Here is a 22,402-nt window from a genome sequence, read left to right as displayed (position 1 = left end):
ATCAGCACCAGGCATACCTCTCTGGGGAGTATGTTCCAAAGTCAAGGTGCCACTGCCAAAAAGACCCTTCTACGACCCAGATCTTAGGGGGTGGGCAGGTGTATAAGGTAGGAGGTGCTCCTTCAGATACCTAAGCCCTAAACCATTTAGGGCTTTAGAAGTCATCATCAACACCTTAAATTGGGCCTGAACTTCAATTGGAAGTCAATGCAGATGGTAGAGGACTGGTGTTATGTGCGCATATCTGCTGGTCCCTGTTAGAAGCCTGGCTGTCCTAACAGTAGTTTCCTGTCCATGATACAGGTTACAAATCAGGACAGTCAAGTGCTGAGACAATTTCTTGCAGGACCATCCATAACCTCCCATCAGCCACACAGTCATTTGCTGTAGTATATAAAACATAGACTAATCTTTGGTGTGCTCTACTAACCAATCTATGTTTGCGATATGATTTCAACTGCCTCTTCCCTTTTGGAATCCAGCTTGAATGTCAGGCATTTCTTGCTCCATATGAAGTAAAACTCTATGCTGCATCACCTTAAACATCACTTTGCTTGCATGGAAAGTTAGTGTAATGGTCCTATAGTTGCTGCACTCCTTACTGTCTCCTTTCTTGAGGACTGGAATGCCTATTGAACATTTCCAGTCTGTGGTCCATTGTTTTGTTTTCCATATGTGTTGACATATTATTGTTTGGACAGATTCAGCCTCTGAAACTTGAAATAGTTGGTACCCTGTCTACTCTGAGTATTTTATTCCTTCCAGGTGCTTTCAGAACAGCTTTCACTTCACTTTCTAATATTGCAGATTCTTCTTCATAGCCCCATAGACTGTTTGAAGGATTCTGCCATCCTTTTACCACTTCTGTATAACCAGTTACAGGCTGTTAGAAAGTCTGTCAGTATAGAAGTTGGTTATTTCAGATTTATAACACTGTTTGGAGAATGTAGAAGTTGAACATACCCAATATTCATAATGAAAGCTGAGAAGTGAACCATAGGTGGCTATCTTGTCTCTGGTCATTATTCTACCTCAACCTGTGATCTTCCATCTAGTTTTCAGATTCAAGCACAGGCAATATGGATGTAAAAAATGTTGACTTGTTTTTTGCCTGTGTATAAGCATGAAGTTACTATGGAAACCTCCACATTTTATTTTCAGGTCAGAAAGAAAGCATTTTTTTTAAGTGAATCGACAACACTTAATGAAACCTGGAATTCTATTTTTCTTTCTGTCTTTCTGTCATCGTTACTTTGGTTCTGTCCTTCCCACATATTGTTAGATATTTATGGCAATTAGTTTGACTGGAATATAAATAGCTCAAATGAAATAAGTGGCTGACACCATTGTTTTAAGCATCAGGCCTCTGCAGATCTATCTCTGCTTCTATCTCTGCAGATAGAATCAGGCAACCACACAAGCCAGAGTTCGCAAGTCATTCTTTAATATTTCAAGGCAGTCATTGTAAGGAGGATACTGGCAGAGCAGAAGAGAAACCTGAAGTGTATAAAGATAACCAGGTAGAGAAGGGCAAGGAGTCAAGAAAAAGCAGACAGGTGGCAACAGTGGAGCTCCAGGCTCAATGCAATGCAAATCCAGAGATACACCCAATTAGGAAAGTCAGTCAAGCAGGTACTCTGAGGTCAGTCGCTCAGAGGTTCAGAAATACAGTAATGTCAGGGGGGACAAAATAGGGTACCAGGGTCTGGAGTCAAAGATAATATTGTTACCAGAAGCAATCGAATTAGAAGTGGGAGCTGATATATCTACAGATACCAGAACCCTACACAGAGTTGAGCTGCACCACATTAGAGGCTTGTGTCAGTTGTCCTCATAAGAAGAGTTCAAATCATGGGAACATTCTTTCACCTGGCCACCACCCTATCATTAATCTGAAGCTGCCAGCATTCATGAGGGCTTGGTGGGTTCAACATCCCCCTATGTCTCAAAAAATAGAGCCATTTACCTCACCAGGATAGAGTACAAATCCAAAGCATCACCCCTGAGGGTCCTTGAACCATTCTGGGTATTACTGAAGTCTTCTAAGGTGACCTGCTCCCTGGTGCTACATGGTTATGAAGGTTTTGCCCCCTTCTTTGAATAGGATTCAAATAGAGGTGTGACATTTGGGTCCGTGCCAGAAGACTCCATAAAAGCAACACTAGATGAAAGCCAGTCAGTTGAAAGAACAATCTGTCTTTGTTGGGAAAACATATTTAAAGAGTAGAGAGCCAGAAGAAAGGGGTCTTTGCCATGGAGAGATTAGACCATGTACGCTGAGGTCTATAAAGTGGGGAAAAGACATTAGAAAGCTACATCATTGCACTTGATGGAAAGTCTGAGCTGCAGCAGATGGAAGTTTGAATCAAGTAGATTAATATATAGGGAGGGTTTTCTTCCCAATCAAGACTAAATATAGCTCTAGATGAAAGTACTATGAATAAAGATAATATTGTTCCACACACTGGCTGTGCTTACCCATAATGCTGAACCATACCATGGCTTTACCACATGGCATGGTTTCTTACCTTGGGTTCTGGGTTCAGACAGGTGTGTGGTTTCCACACGTCTCCATCTTTCCTCCTAATGGTGTTTGGTACCCCATCAGGTCACAGGTCTGAAAAATCAATCCCAGCATGCACTGGCCCTGCCTGTAACACCTGCTCTTCTCTCATTAGTCTACACACATCCTTGGGTGTGATCTCAACCTCAACCACTTATGATATGCTTGGAGAGCTGAAAAATACTCACTTCTAGCAAATAAGTTGCCCTTTTATGTTCAGGTACTATGACAGTCATAAAATGACTTGCATGATGATGGCAGGAGAAGTAAGTTGTAAACCACCTAGGAAGGTCTTCGCAGTTATAGGCAGCCTATACATACATGTATAAATAAATAAATAAGTTGCACATACATAATTACCCCCACTGAAGAAGGTAATTATATCAGCAATAACCCACCAAGTCATGCCACTCAGGTTTTCATGACAAAATAAGACACAGTGAGCTAGGTGTCTGCTGGTACCATGTAGAAAGGAGTCTGCAGAGCTTTATGATAAATCAAGCCACAGTGAATTGTCATGTCATGTGAACTGACCCATATTTTAAAAAAGAAAAAAGCCAGGGCACACCTTTTCTGCAGCACCTCCATCTCCAGGACTAGGGTAGACCACCTCAAATTTATAAGATAATACATGTTCAGATGCTTATTAATCAAAACTGATTAATTCCATCGTAAGCCAATTTTCAGAGCTTATTATGCTTTCACCAAGGAAGGTATCCATCTAAATGTTCTGTGTCAGAATGGGCCATTCCCTTGGGAAATAATAAGCAAACCATCTGCTAAGGAATAAATCAATCTTGACAAGTGGAATACTCAAATTTGATCATGATAATCGCCTAAATGCATAATTTAACCATTTTAGCTTTATCAAGGAAAGAGCATAATTCAAGATACAACAATTCTGCAAATATTTCATGCATACAGGTAATTACATATATAGTACAAAATTAAATGGGTTGTATATATGAAAATAACTATCTGTATCTTTAAATATAACTGCATTAACACAACCAACCAACCAACCAACCAACTGGACACTTTTTTTTTTTTTTTTGGAAAAGTTCTGCATTTACATAAGCAGTTATTTGGAGATGCTGGGGCATGTATCTCTTGGTAATTAAGCCAACTAAAATACGTTTCTGTTAAGAATGGCATAATACACAATGTCATATATATGTTCCAAGATGATCACAGTTCATATGATCATTAAAAACACCAGGATAGCTTTTGAACTATCATACAGTGCTCACAGATTTTGGACAGAATGCACATGTGAATGTGGACAAAGATTTCAAACTGTAAAACTGTGCAGGTTCATAGAAATCAAGCAGAAATTTGGACATACGTTTCAGTTCAACAAACATTTGTACTGAATAATATTTCTGGTTATTGAACTTAATTGATCCAGATTCTTCCTGCTGGAGTGTGTCATCTTGTGTACAGTTCTGGTCACCACACTTCAAAAAGGATACTGTAGAATTGGAAAAATGTAGAAAAGGACTATTAAAATGATCAAGGGATGGTAGCATCTCCTCTCCGAAACAGGTTACAATGAATGAGTTTGTTTAACTTAGAAAAATGGTAAGGAAAGAGATAATAGAGGTGTACAAAATTATGGCTGATGTGAAGAAACAAGCTGTGGTTTGTTGGAACAGCAAGATCACATCTAAATTAATCCAATAAGAAAATTAATATCAAGCAAGACCTTTAAGACAAAGCTATAGGATAAGTAAAGTTATCAATATAGCTGAAACTCATAATACCAGGTGCAGTCACACAAACATGCACACACATTAATCCAGCACTTACAGAGAGAACAATGGGCATGTGTTCTTATTAGTTCTGTCTTTGTTCTCTTTATGGATGCTGTCTAGATACAAGTTCAGTGTTGTTCCATTTCTCGCTTATACGCAAAATTCTTCATATGACCATCAAACATGGGATTCCTCAGAGCCAGGCACTTCAGCATAATTGCTTCACTAAGGGTCCCAGGTTCAGTTGCTGGCAACTTCAAGTAGGACTAGGAAGAAAACTTGCCCAAAACTCTGGAGAGTTCCAATCAGTTTTAGTGGCATTGGGCTAGGTAGACCAAGGGTCAGACTTATTTACTAATTAAAATATTTATATGCTGCCTACTCCACCAACAGCATCCCTAGGCGGATTGCCTGGTTCATACATCATAATTAATTATGGGTTAATGAACCCATTATCAGTCATAGTTATACCAGAGTACGCAAGTATATTGCCTGCTAGGCACTTGTTACTTCAGCTTTAACATCCAGTTTTGTAAATGACTGTGCTTCTATAGTGTTGCTGTTGCATGTGAACTCAGCATTCTGGATTGTTTACGGTTAAATAGCCAAGAGACTGCATCTAACAATCACTCAGAGTTTCTTGTGGGGTTGAAACTCTGGGTTGCTTAGGGCTTCAGTTTTGCACATCATGACAACAACCTAGTAAGTGGGTTCTGGAATGTTTAGCAACTGTTGAAGAGCAGATAGGAGTTAACATACTCACTCCTTCCAACATGTTCACAAAAAACCCACGGTTGCTTAATCAGTTTGCATGGTCTAATTGTTGTGAACCACCCCGAGGCTTCAGCGAATGGGGCGGCATAGAAGCTTGCTAAATAAATAAATAAATAGATTCGTCATGGCTTGTTTGTGCAAATTGTGTCCATATGAGGCAGCTTTCTATTTAGCAGCTGGAGAACACAAGGTTGAAGAAGGCTAAGCTAGCTTCTCTCTTTCTGCCAAAAAATATCTCAGAAGATTGTGAAATTAGGCCCTTTGGATATTCTATAAAATAAATCTTAGGAAGTAATCTTATGTGTCTGTGACTAACTGAAATCTCTGTAGCAGACAGTCCTGGATGAAACCAATAATCAGGATCTAATTCAGTAAGGGTTCAGGCTCAGTTTTAGGAAAGAATCAGCCGTTTGGTCTGCTGGATGACTTTCATGGAAGAGAGACAATCCTAGTGTATGGTCTGTAACTTCTTGAACTCTCAGCAGTTTTTGATACTGTTGACCATGGTATCCACCTGGACCATCACTGTGAATTCGGATCTGGAGGTACTGTCTTACAGTAGTTCCCCTCTTAGTTGTTGGATTGGTTCCAGAGAATAACATTGGGTAACCGTGCCTCAGCACCTTGACAGGTGAACTGTCTTGTATGACAGGGCACCATCTTGTCCCTAAAGATGGAACAAGAATCTGAATCAGGAGAAGTAGTGCATTTTCTGAGCCAGTTCCTGGATGCTGTTACTTCTTGGACGTGGGCTAATTAATTGAAGCAGGATCCTGATAAGGCATAGACCTATAGGTAGGTTGTCCCTACATCTATGAATTGGGTTGTCTGCCTGTTCTGAATGAGGTTGCACTCCTTCATAAAGCAAGCTAAGGCAGGAATATTCCAAATTTATATTACACTGTGGGCAAGCCATTCTTCAAATCATACATAAGCAGAGGTGTATATGATTGTGGTTTTGATTCAGTGTGGGACCCTGGTGACCGGGTAGGGGGGATTTAAGTTTTCCCCTTACCATTTTGTTCCAAAATTCTACCCACCTGGAAGGGGGATTAGGTGTTAAAAAAGGTCTCCACTGATTCCAATGATCTCTTTCAGGGTGAAAATGGGAGGAAGGCAAGCTTATCTCCCTTCCTCTGAAACCACCACAGTCCCAATCTGAATTGGAGCCACATGTGCTTACAATGTAGGAAATAAACCAATCACACATATCTCTGTTATGCATAATCTGAAGAATGTTTAGCCAAGTACTTACAGCTAAAACAATGTAGCATTGTAATGTTAAGAGCTCTTCAACTAGATAGAACTAGGAATGTCAGAAAAATCTGCAATAGATTCAAATAAATTCATATTGCTATGAATTTAGCCTACAGATTCTGCAGTGGACATGCTTCTAGCAAATCATATGTATTCTGATGTGTGGACCAGTTGTTCTCTTTGGGGATAAGTTTGTGCAAACTTGCATTAGCACTAATGTGCGCTTATACTAATGCATTAATTTGTGTTTCTGATGCACATTAGTGCATTTGAGCAAATGAGTACATATGTGTTAGTATTACTGTGAATGTAAATGTGCATAAGTAGAACAAAATTCTTGTTAAAAATCAGATTCCATTAATGAGCAGACAATGGAACGAATGAGTCCTTACAATATGAGAAATACAGTATAGTTTTAACAAAATGTGTACATTTCTAGGCTTAATATTTCTATATGGGAATAAGTTGAGTACATTTCAGCTACCTTGACACTGTTGGAGATACATATATATTGCAATGCTTCTATAGCTAAATGTCCAAGTAGAAGGAGATAAGAGAGAACACTATAATTACCTTAAGTGATATTTTTTAATTTCAGAACAAATTGCTTAGAAAAGATGCTAAAATGCAGCAGAATTGAAGTACAAGCTGCCAAAATGATTCCCCATTAAGCAAAATGTTTCCAGAGGTTGTGGTCTTGGTTATGATTATGGTATTTTCAGGTGTTACTGCTGCTCTTCCATAATCCACTGTTATTTCTTCCTCCAAAACTTTGACTTTGATTTGCCCTGGCTCAGCAACTATGTCTGGAGGGTTCTTAACATCACAGAAATAAGTGCCATTGTCTGCAGGTTGCACGTTTTCTATCTTGATTGATGCATCTCTCATAGTTAAATTTCCAGCCCAGCTGCTCCGGCCATTAAATAATGTATTCTTCCCATTATATTGCTTCCCATCAGAATAATAGAGAAACTGTAATCACAAAAATGAACACTTTAACCTGCAAATACATGTTTCTTCTTGCTTTGCAATGCGGAAGGGAAACTTTTTCAATCCAAGGGCCAGATTCCAATTTGGAAAGGTATCACAGGCTGTATTCCAACTCTGGGTGAGGTTATAAAGGCAAGGAAAATTCTTTTCAGGGCCTAGCAGGGATAAAGTGTTATGGTAGCTCACAAAAACCCAGGGGAAAACTGGAAGTGAGGGAACAAAGTCAAAGGTAAAAGGTGATGACATTGTAAAAGAAGGCATGCATACCAGTAAACACCTTGTAGGTCAGATTAAAGAGCACCACAGGTTGGATCAGGTCTACAGATCAGAGGTTGTAATCCTCTGTTTATATTATTATTAATATATTTTTTCTTCCTGCAAGGAATGAAGATGATTTACATAGTCCTTCTCTCCATTTTTCCTTTAAAGAACCCTGTGAGGTACATTAGTCCAGTGTCACCAAGTGGCTGAGTGAGAACTAGAACCCAGATCTCCCAGATCCTAGTCCAATTTATAACTAATATACCACACTTACTCTCTCAGTGGAGACAGACTGCAAATAACTTAGCTTTTATCCAGGGTGTTTAGCAGATTCAGAGAAAATAGCACTGTCAGATGCAGCTAGCTAAAACTACCAGTCTTTTGGTGCTTTCAACTGAGGTTTCATTTATGGAATTTCACAGAGGTTGAAAGCAATATTGTCTTCCTCTGTTAACTCTCCTGTGTTTTCCCTAGCACTTCTTCCATTTTTTTCTTACTGTGGAAACAAGTTTAGGAAGACAGAAGAGGAGAACAATGTGTTCTGATTGTAAGCCTTAGGACTCCTCCATCTGGAAGTATTCTTTATTTTTGTTACTTTTAGAGAAACTCTGACTTCCTGCTGAATCCTATGCATGTTACTATGAAGTAAATCACACAGTTCAATGGAGTTTACTTTCATGTGACATAAGCTCAGGATTTCAGTTTATGGTTCTAATTGGTAAATTCTAAAGGAGGTATCATTTCACTTGAGAAATCCTTATCACACACACTCAACATGTTGACATTTCTGTGATCAAAGAGAACAAAGAGGCTGTATAACATGATGAAGAAAAGGGTGTTCTATAGGAAAAAGCAGACAGAAATATTTCTATACATCCATATGCATTTTTTAAAAACTAGAAGAGATAAAGAGTGATTGGAGAGTGCTGGAGATTAGCCCAAACTACAAGCTTTTGCAGGGTCATGGAAAGAAGTAGTATTATTGTCAAAAGGGAAAGGAGGAAAAGCCGGGTATGCAGCAGGGAAAATGGAGATTCAGCTTGTAATCCTATGCACAATTTCCTTGAAGTAAGCCTCCACTTAAGTCTAAGTAAACATGCATAGAATTGGATTATGTGACTTATGCTGAGTCTTACAGAGCAACAAGGCACCCATTAAGAGGCTACAAAGAGACACAAAGGACTGATTAAAATTAAAGAACAGGAGAAGATAAAGGTGAATGCAATCAATACCTGAAGGATTATTTTTTTCCACATGCAACTCCGACCCATCCTGACAATAAACCACAGTGGGTATATTTATTCATTAGATTTTTAGCCCACCCCATTAGCCAAACAGCTCCCTGGGTTGTTTGCTGGGTAAACCAATGATCAGGTTTTCCATGCATTGTTCGCTTCCTCCCTCCAGATGATCCTCTTACAAGTATCCTGGGGATAACACACCAGGACCAACTATTTGCTTATGTTATGTTCTCCCCATCCGCATTGTGATTGAGATTTTTTTCAGTCTACTGTGTACCAATAGGTTTGCAATATTTTTTAGATGCTGCTTAGGCAGTTGTGGGGCACCTTGCACTGATGTGTTCCCAGGCACATTTGGCAAGATGAGTAAGAGGTTTTTGCTACTGTTACCAAATGAGTCGCTAGTTGATTCCTGAAATCCATGATGGGGTTTATTGTTTGGGTTCAGACCTAAGTCACCTACAAGAATCAGTCTGGATTGTCATAACACAACAAAGCACTATGGGTAGCAACCTATTATAGGTTGACATGTGTTCAAGGTCAGTCAATATTGAAGAACAGGTAACAGACGACCAATATCAAATGCTGTTCTTTGAAGACAAGGAAGACATAAGATAGAAGATATTCTTACAAATGAGAAAAGTAAGGTGCATTGTCAGAACCTGCTATTTACATTTGCCACAATTTCTTACTCAAATTGAGCCTTACTGCAGATATTGACCCAGTTTGCATGATCACTGCAGTCCATTGCCCATTCTGAATATCTGAGATGTGAACAGTTGCTGTGGCTTATTGTATCATCCAAACCCAAACAAAGGTGAGCTGCTGGCATGAAAACATTTTACTTTCTCCAGGTTCAGTGATAAGATAAATCACAGCAACTGCCTACTGTTGCCTGAATATTCAAAAGGGCCACTGGCACGTATCTCAGCCTGGCTCATTAACTTTTACCGTTATAGGGCGAGCAGTTGATCCCTTTTGTTGAAAACTCCAAGTAACAGATGTGGCAGTGCTGATCTCCTCTGATGATATGAATATGCATGGAAGCTTTACATTTGCGCCAGCCTGCACAGAGAGTTCTGTTGGTGTGGTCACTGTCACAATAGAAATGTCAGCTGTTGCAGAACAAGATTCCAGGGTCCCTGTACAAGCAATGAAATTATATTGCTGTAAAAATATAGAGCAACACAAAGTTAGAGCTAGATGTCATGCAGGTGTCCCCTCCCTCCAAGTTGTCATTAGAAGGGCTTTCTGAGGGAACATATTGACAGTTGCTGTTAAGTACCATCAAGTCACCTCTGACTTACAGCAGCCCTATGAATGAATGCCCTCCAACTGTCCTGTCATTGACAGCACTGCTCAATTGCTGAGAATAGGAAAAGAAGACACAGCTTGACATGTGTAACTTTCTATCTCCCCGTCGTGATCCCTTCCCCCTTCAACTGCCACCAGACCAGTTTCTGAGGAAACTCTGGGTCCTGAGGGGATGAGACAACAAACAGAGGAAGCTCTTTAACCAAAAAGGGGAAGATACACAGCTGACGAAAGAAAGAAAAGAGGAAATGGCTGGTAGAGAACAAAGAATAGGAATATTTTCATCCATGGGGCAACTAAATCATCATGCATTTGTCTCTGGCAGCATCCTGCATCATCATCTTCAGGCTCTCCCTCTTCCCCTTTCCCTGTGCTGGTATCTTTCCTAAGTCATAAGTCTGAAAGTCTGAGGGACTCCTTCATGGATCATTGCCTTGTCGTGGCGAAGGGGCTTGCGTAGCTCAATGAAGCTATGAGCTATGCCGTGCAGGGCCACCCAAGACAGGCAGGTCATAGCAGAGACCTCTGAAAAAACGTGATCCACTGGAGAAGGAAATGGCAACCCACTCCAGTATCTTTGCCATAAAAACCCCATGGACAGTACCAAAAGGCAAAAAGATATGATGCCAGAAGATGAGCCCCTCAGGTCAGAAGGTGTCCGATATGCTATTGGGGAAGAGCGGAGGGCTAGTACTAGTAGCACCAGAAAGAATGAAGCGACTGGGTCAAAGCCAAAAGGACACTCAGTTGCAGACGTATCTGGTGGTGAAAGGAAAGTCCGATGCTGCAAAGATCTATACTCCATAGGAACCCGGAATGTAAGATCCATGAATCAAGGCAAGCTAGATGTGGTCAAACAAGAGATGACAAGACTGAACATCAACATCTTAGGAATCAGTGAACTAAAATGGACAGGAATGGGTGAATTTAATTCAGATGACAATCAGGTATACTACTGCGGGCAAGAAGCCCTCAGAAGAAATGGAGTAGCCTTCATAGTCAATAAAAGAGTAGGAAAAGCAGTACTGGGATACAATCTCCAAAATGACAGAATGATCTCAGTTCAAATCCAAGGCAAACCATTCAACATCACAGTAGTCCAAGTTTATGCCCCAACCACTGGTGCTGAAGAGGCTGAAGTTGACCGGTTCTATGAAGGCCTACAACACCTTCTAGAATTAACACCAAAAATGATGTCCTTATTATCATGGGGGATTAGAATGCTAAAGTAGGAAGCCAAAAGATAACCGGAATAACAGGCAAGTTTGGCCTTGGAATACAAAATACAGCAGGGCACAGGCTCGTAGAATATTGTCAAGAGAATATGATGGTCATAGCAAACACTCTTCTCCAACAACCCAAGAGACAAGTCTACACATGGACATCACCAAACAGTCAACACAGAAATCAGATTGACTATGTGCTCTGCAGCCAAAGATGGAGAAGCTCTATACAGTGAGTAAAAACTAGACCAGGAGCTGACTGTGGCTCAGATCATGAGCTTCTGGTGGCAAAATTTAGGCTTAAATTGAAGAAAGTAGGGAAAAGCACTAGGCCACTCAGGTATGACCTAAATCATATCCCTGATGAACATACAGTAGAGGTGACAAATAGATTTAAGGAATTAGATCTGATAGACAGAGTGCCTGAAGAACTATGGATGGAGGTTCGCAACATTGTACAAGAGGTAGCAACTAAAACCATCCCAAAGAAAAAGAAATGCTAGAAAGCAAAATGGCTGTCTGAGGAAGCTTTACAAATAGCTGAGGAAAGAAGGGAAGCAAAAGGCAAGGGAGAAAGAGAAAGATACACCCAACTGAATGAAGAATTCCAGAGAACAGCTAGAAGAGATAAGAATGCCTTCTTAAATGAACAGTGCAAAGAAATAGAAGAAAACAGTAGAATAGGGGGGACCAGAGATCTCTTCAAGAAAATTGGATATATGAAGGGAATATTTCATGCAAAGATGGTCATGTTAAAGGACCAAAATGGCAGGGACCTAACAGAGGCAGAAGAGATTAAGAAGAGGTGGCAAGATTACACAGAAGAACTATACAAGAAAGAGCTTAATGTCCCTGATAACCACGATGGGGTGGTCACTGACCTCGAGCCAGACATCCTGGAATGTGAAGTCAAGTGGGCCTTAGGTAGTCTGAGCAACAACAAAGCTAGTGGAGATGACAGTATTCCAGTTGAGCTATTCAAAATCCTAAAAGATGATGCAGTAAAAGTGCTACACTCAATATGCCAGCAAATTTGGAAAACTCAACAGTGGCCACAGGGTTGGAAAAGGTCAGTTTACATTCCCATCCCAAAGAAGGGCAATGCCAAGGAATGTTCAAACTAATGCACCATTGCACTCATTTCACATGCTAGCAAAGTTATGCTCAAAATCCTACAAGCTAGGCTCCAGCAGTATATGGACCGAGAACTACCGGAAGTTCAGGCAGGATTTCAAAGAGGGAGAGGAACTAGAGATCAAATTGCCCACATATGCTGGATCATGGAGAAAGCTAGGGAGTTCCAGAAAAGCATCTACTTCTGCTTCAGTGACTATGCTAAAGCCTTTGATTGTGTGGATCTCAACAAACTGTGGCAAGTTCTTAAAGAGATGGGAGTACCTGACCATCTTATTTGTCTCTTTAGAAACCTATATGCGGGTCAAGAAGCAACTGTGAGAACTGGACATGGAACCACTGATTGGTTCAAAATTGAGAAAGGAGTTCGGCAAGGCTGTATACTGTCGCTCTGCCTATTTAACTTATATGCAGAGCACACCATGAGAAAGGTGGGGCTAGATGAATCACCAGTTGGAATTAAGATTGCTGGGAGAAATATCTACAGCCTCAGATAAGCAGATGATACCACTCTAATGGCAGAAAATGAAGAGAAACTAAAGAGCCTCTTGATGCGGGTGAAGGAGGAGAGTGCAAAAGTTGGCTTGAAACTCAACATTAAGAAAACTAAGATCATGGCATCCGGTCCTCTCACTTCTTGGCAAATAGATGGGGAAGAAATGGAGGTAGTGACAGATTTTATTTTCCTGGGCTCCAAGATCACCGCAGACGGGGACTGCAGCCAAGAGATTAAAAGACGCTTGTTCCTGGGGAGGAAAACTATGGCAAATCTAGACAGCATACTAAAAAGTAGAGACATCACCCTGCCAATAAAAGTGTGTATAGTCAAGGCTATAGTCAAGTTGCAATGTATGGCTGTGAAAGCTGGACCATAAGGAAGGCTGAGCGCCAAAGGATTGAGGCCTTTGAATTGTGGTGCTGGAGGAGACTCCTGCGAGTCCCTTGGACCACAAGGTGATCAAACCAGTCAGTCCTAGAGGAGATTAACCCTGACTGCTCTTTAGAAGGCCAGATCCTGATGATGAAACTCAAATACTTTGGTCACCTAATGAGAAGGAAAGACTCCCTGGAGAAGAGCCTAATGCTGGGAACAATAGAGGGCCTAAGAAGAAGGGGACGGCAGAGGATGAGGTGGCTAGATGGAGTCATTGAAGCAGTTGGTCTGAGCTTAAGCGGACTCCGGGAGATGCTGGAGGACAGGAAGTCCTGGAGGAATGTTGTCCATGGGGTCGGGATGGGTCTGACACGACTTCTCAACTATCAACAACAACAACAAAGTCTGAGGGAAGGGAATTTACCTAAGCAGGAAATCTGGAGTCACATTACATTCTGCTGTGAATTAAACTCTAATACTTAACTAAAATGCTACTTGGTTTTTAAATAGTTTTGTGTGATAGATTTCTTAAAATCCATACTGTAGCTTTAACACTGATAGTTTTCAGAGATAAGTGGGTTTTATTAATTTTTAGTCAGGCTTTAATTTAAGCATTTAAATGTTTCCTACACAATTCAGAAGTGATTCAGATGTGCCAATCTAGTTATCAGAACATGTTTAATCAGAGCTCAGTCCATGCTAAAAAATTAATGGTCCAACTTCATGATTCAAACTCGTATTTTCTTAGTGAGCCACTTATCCATAGAGTAGCAAGGGAAAGCAAACCACCTCATGAGATAAAATTGGCTTGTATAATTAGTTACCAACTGGTCATGTTCCTTCAACCCCCCCCCCCCCACACACACACATTCTTCCAAGATACCTAGAAGTCTTTTCAGCCGCAGACAAGACATCTTTTCATGTTTCTGAAAATTACATGACAAAGCATTTACAAAGAAAGGGGAAATCAAAATGGTCAAGGAAATGGAGCAACACTTCAGTGAAGAAAGATTGCAACATTTGGAGCTTTTAAGCTTCAATAAAAGGTATATAAGGAAGGGAGATGTGGTAGATATGCATCCAATTATGCATGGTGTAGATAAAGTGTTTTTCTACTCTTTCTCATAATGCTAGAAACTAGGGTCATCCAATACTGGGAGATTCAGGCCAGGTAAAAGGAAGTACATAGCATATAAACTGCAGCATCCCTCTCTGAACTGGTTTTCTCTAGATGGATTACTATCTCCTCCCAATGCAAGCACTGTCTATGTTGGCTTGGGATGATGGGAGTTGTAGTCTAACACATCTGGAGAGAATCAGGTTGGAGAAGGCTGAACTATGGAATTTGCTCTGATAACATATAGTGATGGCCATGAACCTGGATGCCTGGAAGGATTTAAAGGGGGGATTAGAGAAATCTATGGAAGACAGGGCTACTAATGGGTATAGTTATGATGGCTATAAATATTGTCTCCAATATCAGAGGCAGTGTATCTCTGAATATCAGTTCCTGGGGAACATGAGCAGGAGGGTTCTTTGGCATTCATGTCCTACTTATGGACTTCTACAAGGCATCAGATTGACTTGTGGTGAAAACAGATTGCTGAACCAAGTAGGTCTCTGTCTGATCCAGCATGTATCCTGTGGGGAACTGGCTGGCCACTATGTATTGTACAGCACACAATGGATCACAAAGATTCTCCAGTTCCCCACAGATGCTACAAAGGGCCTGCAGTATTTGTTTTCTTCCCCGAGACAAACATTGTATATACCTGCAATAGATGTAAACTGGTTGAACTATTAAAAGAAAATGTGGGAGTGGTTGAGCACCCTCCAAGGAATAAATGAAAGTGAAGTGTAATTGGACAGAACAGTGGAACTGCAAGAACAACAAGAACCACCAGAGACAGAAGAGCGGAAGCAGCTTGAAGCAGATATGGAGAATGCTAAGTTGAGGAAAGCCAATGAATAGGAAACTCCCTGGACAAGGTTAACAGACAAGAGAAGAAGAAACAGAAGACATTCTGCTCCAGTGGAACCACTAGAATTAAGTAACCACTTTAAGCCACAGGAGGATGAGACAAGTAGACAACCTGTAGAGGAAGAATTACAAGGGAAAAGCAGGTTGCTTACCTGTAACTGATGTTCTTCGAGTGGCCGTCTGTGCATTCACACATATGGGTTGCTGCGCCTGCGCAGTGCCTAGGCCGGAAGATTAGAAAGCTAATGGTTTTTTGGTGGGAAAACTCCGCTCCCCTCCCCCTTCGTGGTATAAATAGAGCGGAGTGTCCGCCATTTTACTCAGTCTTGAAGACCGCACGTTTGCCCTCTAGAGATTAAGAATAAAAGTAATGAGAAAACACAATTATATCCAAACGGTACCGATGTGAATTATAGTACGGTACCGAGAACAATATCTAGTCAGCGATATAACCCAACGGTACCGATGCAATTTATAGTACGGTACCAAGAAAAACGAGATCCACTCACCGACACCGAGTGGGGCCGGCGGGTGGGTTGTGTGAATGCACAGATGGCCACTCGAAGAACATCAGTTACAGGTAAGCAACCTGCTTTTCTTCATCATGGCCTCTGTGCATCACACATATGGATGATTCGCAAACTTACCACAGTCGGAGGAGGGAGGTGTCGTCAGCGAAGAATGGATGAGAGAACAGCTCTACCAAAAGAGCAGTCTTGTCTGGCATGTACATCAAGCCAGATCGCAGCTCTGCAGATGTCTTGCACCGAAACCCCTGCGGCAAAAGCGGACGAGGTCGCTACTGCTCATGTAGAGTGGCCACTTGGAAAGACAGATAAGTCTGTTTTCGATAGCTGATAAGGCAGGACAATAGTCTGGACGATCCAATTAGAGAGTCTCCGAGATGATATCAGTGATCCCTTTTTATGCTCGGAATATTTAAGAAAAAGTCTATCAGTAGTACGAAAAGATTCAGTGCGGGATCTGTAAAAGGCCAAGCAACGGCAAACATCAAGCGTGTGTAGAGCACATTCTTATCGGGGTCAACGGCGATGGAAAGAATGCTGGCAGAACGATGTCCTGATTCAGGTGGAACAGTGTGGCCACCTTGGGTAAAAAGGAGAAATCCATCCGAAGGATGACTTTTTCCTTATGAAAGTTCAGAAATGGTGGGTCTATGCGGAGAGCACAAATTTCGCTAGCTCTCCGTGCTGATGTAGCTGCTACGAGAAAGGCAGTTTTCCATGACACCAGGCATAAGTCCACAGTTGCTAAAGGCTCGAACAGTGGTTTGGTAAGTGCTTGGAGCTCTACGGAAAGACTCCACGTTGGCATGGCAGGGCGAATAGATGGATGTAAATTTTGTAGTCCCTTACTGAAATGCCAAACCAGCAGTTGAGAGAAGACTGATAATCCGTGGATAGTGCCACGATAGTGGGATATAGCGGCTGCATAAACTTTGATGGATGATGGTGTAAGTCCCTCATGATGCAAATGCAAGAGAAATTGTAAAATATTGGTGACTGAAGCTGTTCCAGGGGAAAAGGAATGGCACTCTGCAAAAGAGGAGAATCTTCTCCATTTAGCTGTATAGGAACGATGAGTGGATGGTCTCAATGCAGATTTGAGAATCACCTGAATTTCTCTGTCCATAGGCATCGGTACCGTGGCAGTTGCTGTCGAATCCAAAGTCGGGGCCGCATATACCATCTGTTGAGTAAGGTCACCCGTAGGGTGAGGTGTCCCCGATACTGACTCAGTGGCGTGAATCAGGTGATCCGCCATGCTGTCAGCTTCAGAGAGAGTATATCCGGATGACAGATTGCTCCTCCTTGTGTTAACACATGTGGAAGAGTTGGTAGATGAAGGAACGTTCTTCGGGACAGCAGCAAAAGAGTGGCAAACCATGGTTGTCTCGGCCACCACAGAGTCACTAGTATCCCCGTGGCATTGTCCTGGGCTATTTTCGCAACCACTCTTGTCAGAAGTGGGATCGGGGGAAACTCAAAAAAAGTCATGTTGCTCCAAGGGACCATAAGAGCGTCCCCCATTGTCCCCGGCCCGACGCCCGCTCTGGAACAATATAGGGTACACAGGCTGTTCTCTTGAGTGGTGAACAGGTCCACGTCCGGATAACCCCACAAGTGGAAGAGTTTCTCACAAATTTGTTTGTCCAACTCCCATTTGTGGATTGCTGACATCTGTTTGCTTAATGTATCTGCTTCGACGTTGTTGGTTCCAGCCAGATGAACTGCCATAAGCACAATGTTCCTCGGAATGCACCAGTCCCAAATGTCCATCGATAGGCGTGCTAAGGCTGGGGATTTTGTGCCCCCCGCTTGTTGATGTAGAAAACTGCCGCTATGTTGTCTGAAGCAATTTGGACAACATGACGGCATAACACAGTCTCGAAAGCCTTGAGGGTGTTGAAAATCGCCAGAAGTTCCAGAAAGTTGATGTTTCCTTGCCTCTCGTCAGTTCCAAGTACCTTGGACCCAAAGTCCCGAACATGCCGCATCCCATCCAAGGAGGGATGCGTCGGTGTACAGAGTTGTCGTTGGCCGAGGTGGTCAAAATGGAGCGCCAATCGACAGGTTGTCTGTGATGGTCCACCACGTTAAAGTGTGAAGGATTGCACATGGAATCCGAATCGGCTTGGTGGCAGGATCTTGTTGCGGCTGAAAAGCAGCGTTGAAAAACAGTTGTATGGGTCGCATATGTAACAATGGCAATTGCAGCAGCCATATGCCCCAGTAGTCTCTGAACGGATAAGGCTGGGACCGTTCTGTGTAGCCGAATCCGATGAATATGGCTGCATAAGGCATTCTGATGTTCCGGTGGGAGGAAGGCTTTTTCCTGCGTCGAATCGAGTTATGCCCCGATGAAATCGATGACCTGCGTGGGAATAAGGGACGATTTGTCGCGGTTAATGCAGAGACAGAGAGCATCGAATAGAGTGCAGGTCATTTGTCTATCAGACAGGAGAGCTTGCTCAGATTGCGAGACAACAACGATTAGCCAGTTGTCTAAGGATGGGTATATCTGTATTCCCCATGTCCTCAAGTGTGCGCATACCAGTGCCATACACTTCATAAAGACTCGAGGGGCTGTGGCCAAGCCAAAAGGTAGGACGTTAAACTCGAACAGGTTGGATCCGACAGTAAAATGTAGAAAGCGTCTGTGTGAAGGATGGATGGAAATATGAAAATAAGCATCCTTTAAATCCAGTGAGGCGAACCAATCCTCTCTTTTCAATAACGGAAGGATATTTTGCAAAGTGGTCATCCGGAACTTCCTTGGTTTAATGTACTTATTAAGAGTTCGTAAGTCCAGGATTGGACGAAGACCACCATCCCTTTTCGGGACCGTAAAATATCTGGAATAGAATCCATGCAATCCTTCCGAGCAGGACAATTGTCGAATCGCTCCCTTGAGAAGTAGCTGGGAGACCTCATCGCGTAGCACCAATGAAGAAGGTGTGAAACAGATTGGGCTTGAAGGAGGGATAACATCGAATTCTATCCTATATCCAAACTGGATGATAGATAACACCCACCTATCAGATGTAATGGACTCCCAAATGGGGAGTCAGCCCTGGAGCCAGTTCCCAAAAGGGAGAAGGGAAGGTGGTGTTGGGAAAGAGAGGATGGTTCGCCCAAGCCATCAACGTGGGCGTTTATCGGTATCGAATCGCCGACGGCCTTGGGAAAAACGCTGTTGTGTTTGCTGTCTCCGATGCTGCCATTGTTGATATTGCTGGCGAGGGTAGTTTTGCTGGCGCGGATAGTATGGTTGGTTCTGGTAGGAAGACCGAGGCCACTGCCACTTACGTTTTTGCGGGAGCTCCATGCGGCGTGCAGTTAGGCGTGATTCGTGAATCGCCTTTAATTTGCAGTCGGTCTTCTGGTGGAACAGACCGGTACCGTCAAATGGCATTTCCTCGATTCTGCACTTCATCTCATTGGGGAAATTACAATTGCACAGCCACATATGTTGGCGTAACGAGATGGCATTGACGAGGGCCCTTGAATCGGTGTCTACATGATGACGAGCGGTAGACAACTGTTGCACCGCCACCTGCATCGCCTCCTTAATGAAAACCCTGGCAAGGTCTGCTTGGTGGTCTGGAAGGGAGGAAGCAACGTTATCCAGCTTCTGCATGATAAAGTACTGGTAACGTGCACGCTGAGTCCAGAGGCTGCATAGACTCAGCACGCAAGCATATCGATTTTCCTCCCTTCCTTGTCCCGAGAAGTGGTATGTCCCCTGGACTCCCTGCCCTGGGAGGATTCAACCACAAGAGAGTTCGGTTTTGGGTGACGGAGCAGGAAGGGAATGTCATCGTCACGAACTCTATACATGGCCTCATATCTGTGGGAGATAGCTTGTGGTTGGGCTGGTTGGTCCCAGGGCTGAACCATAGCCTGGCGGAGTGTAGTTATAAGCAGCAGAGCTATGGATGCGGACTGCTCTCCCCGAACGACATCATAAAACCGATCTGTGGAGGGGCCTGGCTCTTGATGAGCTTTGATTTCAAGCGAACGAACTAAGCGGGACATGAGCTCCGTGAAAGAGACATGCGGTTCGTCGGGTGAAGCAGGCCCTTGGTATGCAACAGCCACATCAGGGGATGTGGAGTTGACCTCCAAATCCTTGGAGTCTTCCACGTAACGCGGCCGGTTTTCGCTTGAGGAAGAGGTTTCAGGGGAGGTTGGGCGCCTCGTCTCCGTACGCCTGGAGGTGGATGGTATGTCCCTTGGGACCGATGGTGATCTATGATCCCGAGGAAAATAGGGATATGGTTGGTAACCACCCCAGCCGGGGGGGAGCACCATATCCCGGGATCAACCAACTCTCATCTCGATGTTCAGATGAAAGGCTGCGACATCTGGGAGGTAATGGTGAGGCCACATGAGGTTCAGTCGGTGGCATAGGTGTTAGCGAGCAGTCCCTCGGCAGGGAGTCTCTGATCTCACCATCAGAGATGGACTCCAGAAGCGGCTCCTCCTGTTGCTGGGGATGCACGCTCTCAGGCCAAGTGGTTGGCCTGGGGGATCCCGGAGGAATCACCTGCATAACGAGTTGCAGGGCCGGTCCCAAGGGGGTCGGTACCATGGCGGCCATTGGTACCAAAAAGCCCGATGAACCTGAGCCCCAGTGTTTTGGGCAATCAGGTTTCTTGCTCTTGCGAGCGGGCTTATCCACCTTCTCCTTCCTCAACTTCTTATGGGTGGAAGGTTTATCCAGACTGGTATGCTTGTGCTTCTCCCGTTTCTTAGCCGGGGGAGAAGGCAGTGACTGAGCCTCCATAGAAGTGGTGCCTTCATCCGAAGGACGCTGCGGAGGATCGGCAGAGGTCGAGGAAGGACGCTTCGCTGGAGCACTCATGGTGGAGGAAGAGCGCTGAGGAGGCATGGACGAAGAGGAACCAGGCCGTAGGAGCATTTGGTCAGACTGCATTAATGCCTGATCCCATAGGAGCTTCCTGAGACGATTCTCCGTTTTTCCGCGCCAGCTTGGTAAATGCCTAGCAATGACTGCATTTGTCGGTCCTATGCCCCTCGCCGAGGCAGAGGAGGCATAGATCATGTGGATCAACTGGCGACATTTTAGATCCACATTCAATACATTTGCGGAATGCCACCCGCTGTGCCATTGCGGAAAAATGAAGAAAAGAGGACAGTATAGAGGGTAAGATAATATTTTTGTTTGTTTTTGCTTTTTTATATATAGAGAGAAGAGAATTTAAGAAGAAAACGGACAGAATCGGGAAGAAGAACAAACTTGGAGCAAGAGGAGTTTAAGGTTTTTGAGAAAAAAACAATGAAGAGGCACAGATCTATAGCGAGAAACGAATAGGCATGAGGCACAGCAAACGGCGGTCTTCAAGACTGAGTAAAATGGCAGACACTCTGTTCTATTTATACCACAAAGGGGGAGGGGAGTGGAGTTTTCCCGCCAAAAACCGTTAGCTTTCTAATCTTCCGGCCTAGGCACTGCGCAGGCGCAGCAACCCATATGTGTGATGCATAGAAGCCACGACGAAGAACCTGTGTAACAGGGAGCATAGTGCAGAAAGACAGTTGCCCAAGAAAAAAAAATAGTACTTGTGGAGATTCCTTGCTGTATGGGCTTGACATACAAGTGTGTCATGATGACCCAATAACTCACAAGGTATGCTGTCTCCCTGGAGCTCAGAGTAGAGATGTGACTGAAAGATTTTCTACAGATGCTTATCCCTTTCTTCTAATCCACATGGGAACAAATGATACTGCCAAACACAGCTACAAAAAAAATCACTTCAGATTTTGAAGCTCTGGGAAGGAAACTCAAGAACTTTGGGAGCCAGACAGTCTTCTCATCCATCCTCCCAGTTCTTGGAAGAGGAACAGAAAGGGAAAGAAAAATAGTTCAGATGAAAATCTGGCTATGAAGGTGGTACCAACATGAGAGATTTGGATTCTACACTGTTTGGATGGTTGTCTGCTGGCAAGGGATGGATTGCACCTCACCAGAGCTGGAAAGAATGTGTTTAGTGACAGCATGAAGAATTTCATCAGAGGGCTTTAAACTGACTCTTACCAGGGAGGGAGATGTGAATGAAGACATATGCAGGCAAACACAGAAAAGTACTCAGTTTGTACCCCAAAATAGTTCTCTCAATACTGTAAGAAAGACACGGGACCATAAAGCACATTGGCTTCAGTGTCGATACACTAATGCCAGAGTCTGGGAAACAAACAGTATGAATTTGAACTTTAATACATGAAGGCTAATACAACTTGATAGGCATTACTGAAACTTGGTGGGATGACTCACATGACAGAAACATAGCAAATGAAGGTTATAACTTGTTCAAAAGAGCAAGGAAATAGGAAACAGGTGGAGTTGCATTATATGTTAAAAATAATTATCCTTGCACAGAAATACAGGAAGTTGAGCCTGGTAGTCCCATTGAGAGCATCTGGGTCAAAATAAATATGTCAAGGCATAAAAGGAAGAATATAATCCACTACAGACCACTACAGACCACACA

At 43.0% G+C, this 22,402-nt stretch overlaps 1 protein-coding gene across 9 annotated transcripts in view; it reads right to left on the bottom strand.

Moving 5' to 3' along the window:
• The window catches only part of MPZL1 (myelin protein zero like 1), a 90,906-nt gene that overhangs the window by 56,854 nt on the left and 11,650 nt on the right, over positions 1 to 22,402 (bottom strand). For all 9 annotated transcript variants that reach the window (XR_006415906.1, XM_044442182.1, XM_044442189.1 and 6 more), the window contains exon 2: positions 9,792 to 9,982. Coding sequence is in view for 8 of the 9 variants with exons in the window: in XM_044442182.1 (XP_044298117.1) it covers positions 9,792 to 9,982 (191 nt within the window). In the remaining variant the exon portion in view is untranslated. The remainder of the gene's footprint in view (positions 1 to 9,791; positions 9,983 to 22,402) is intronic.

This window comes from Varanus komodoensis, unplaced genomic scaffold (assembly GCF_004798865.1).
Source record: "Varanus komodoensis strain SLA01 unplaced genomic scaffold, ASM479886v1 scaffold4, whole genome shotgun sequence".
Classification (NCBI taxonomy): Eukaryota; Metazoa; Chordata; class Lepidosauria; order Squamata; family Varanidae; genus Varanus; species Varanus komodoensis.
This window is presented reverse-complemented; position numbering and strand designations above follow the sequence as displayed.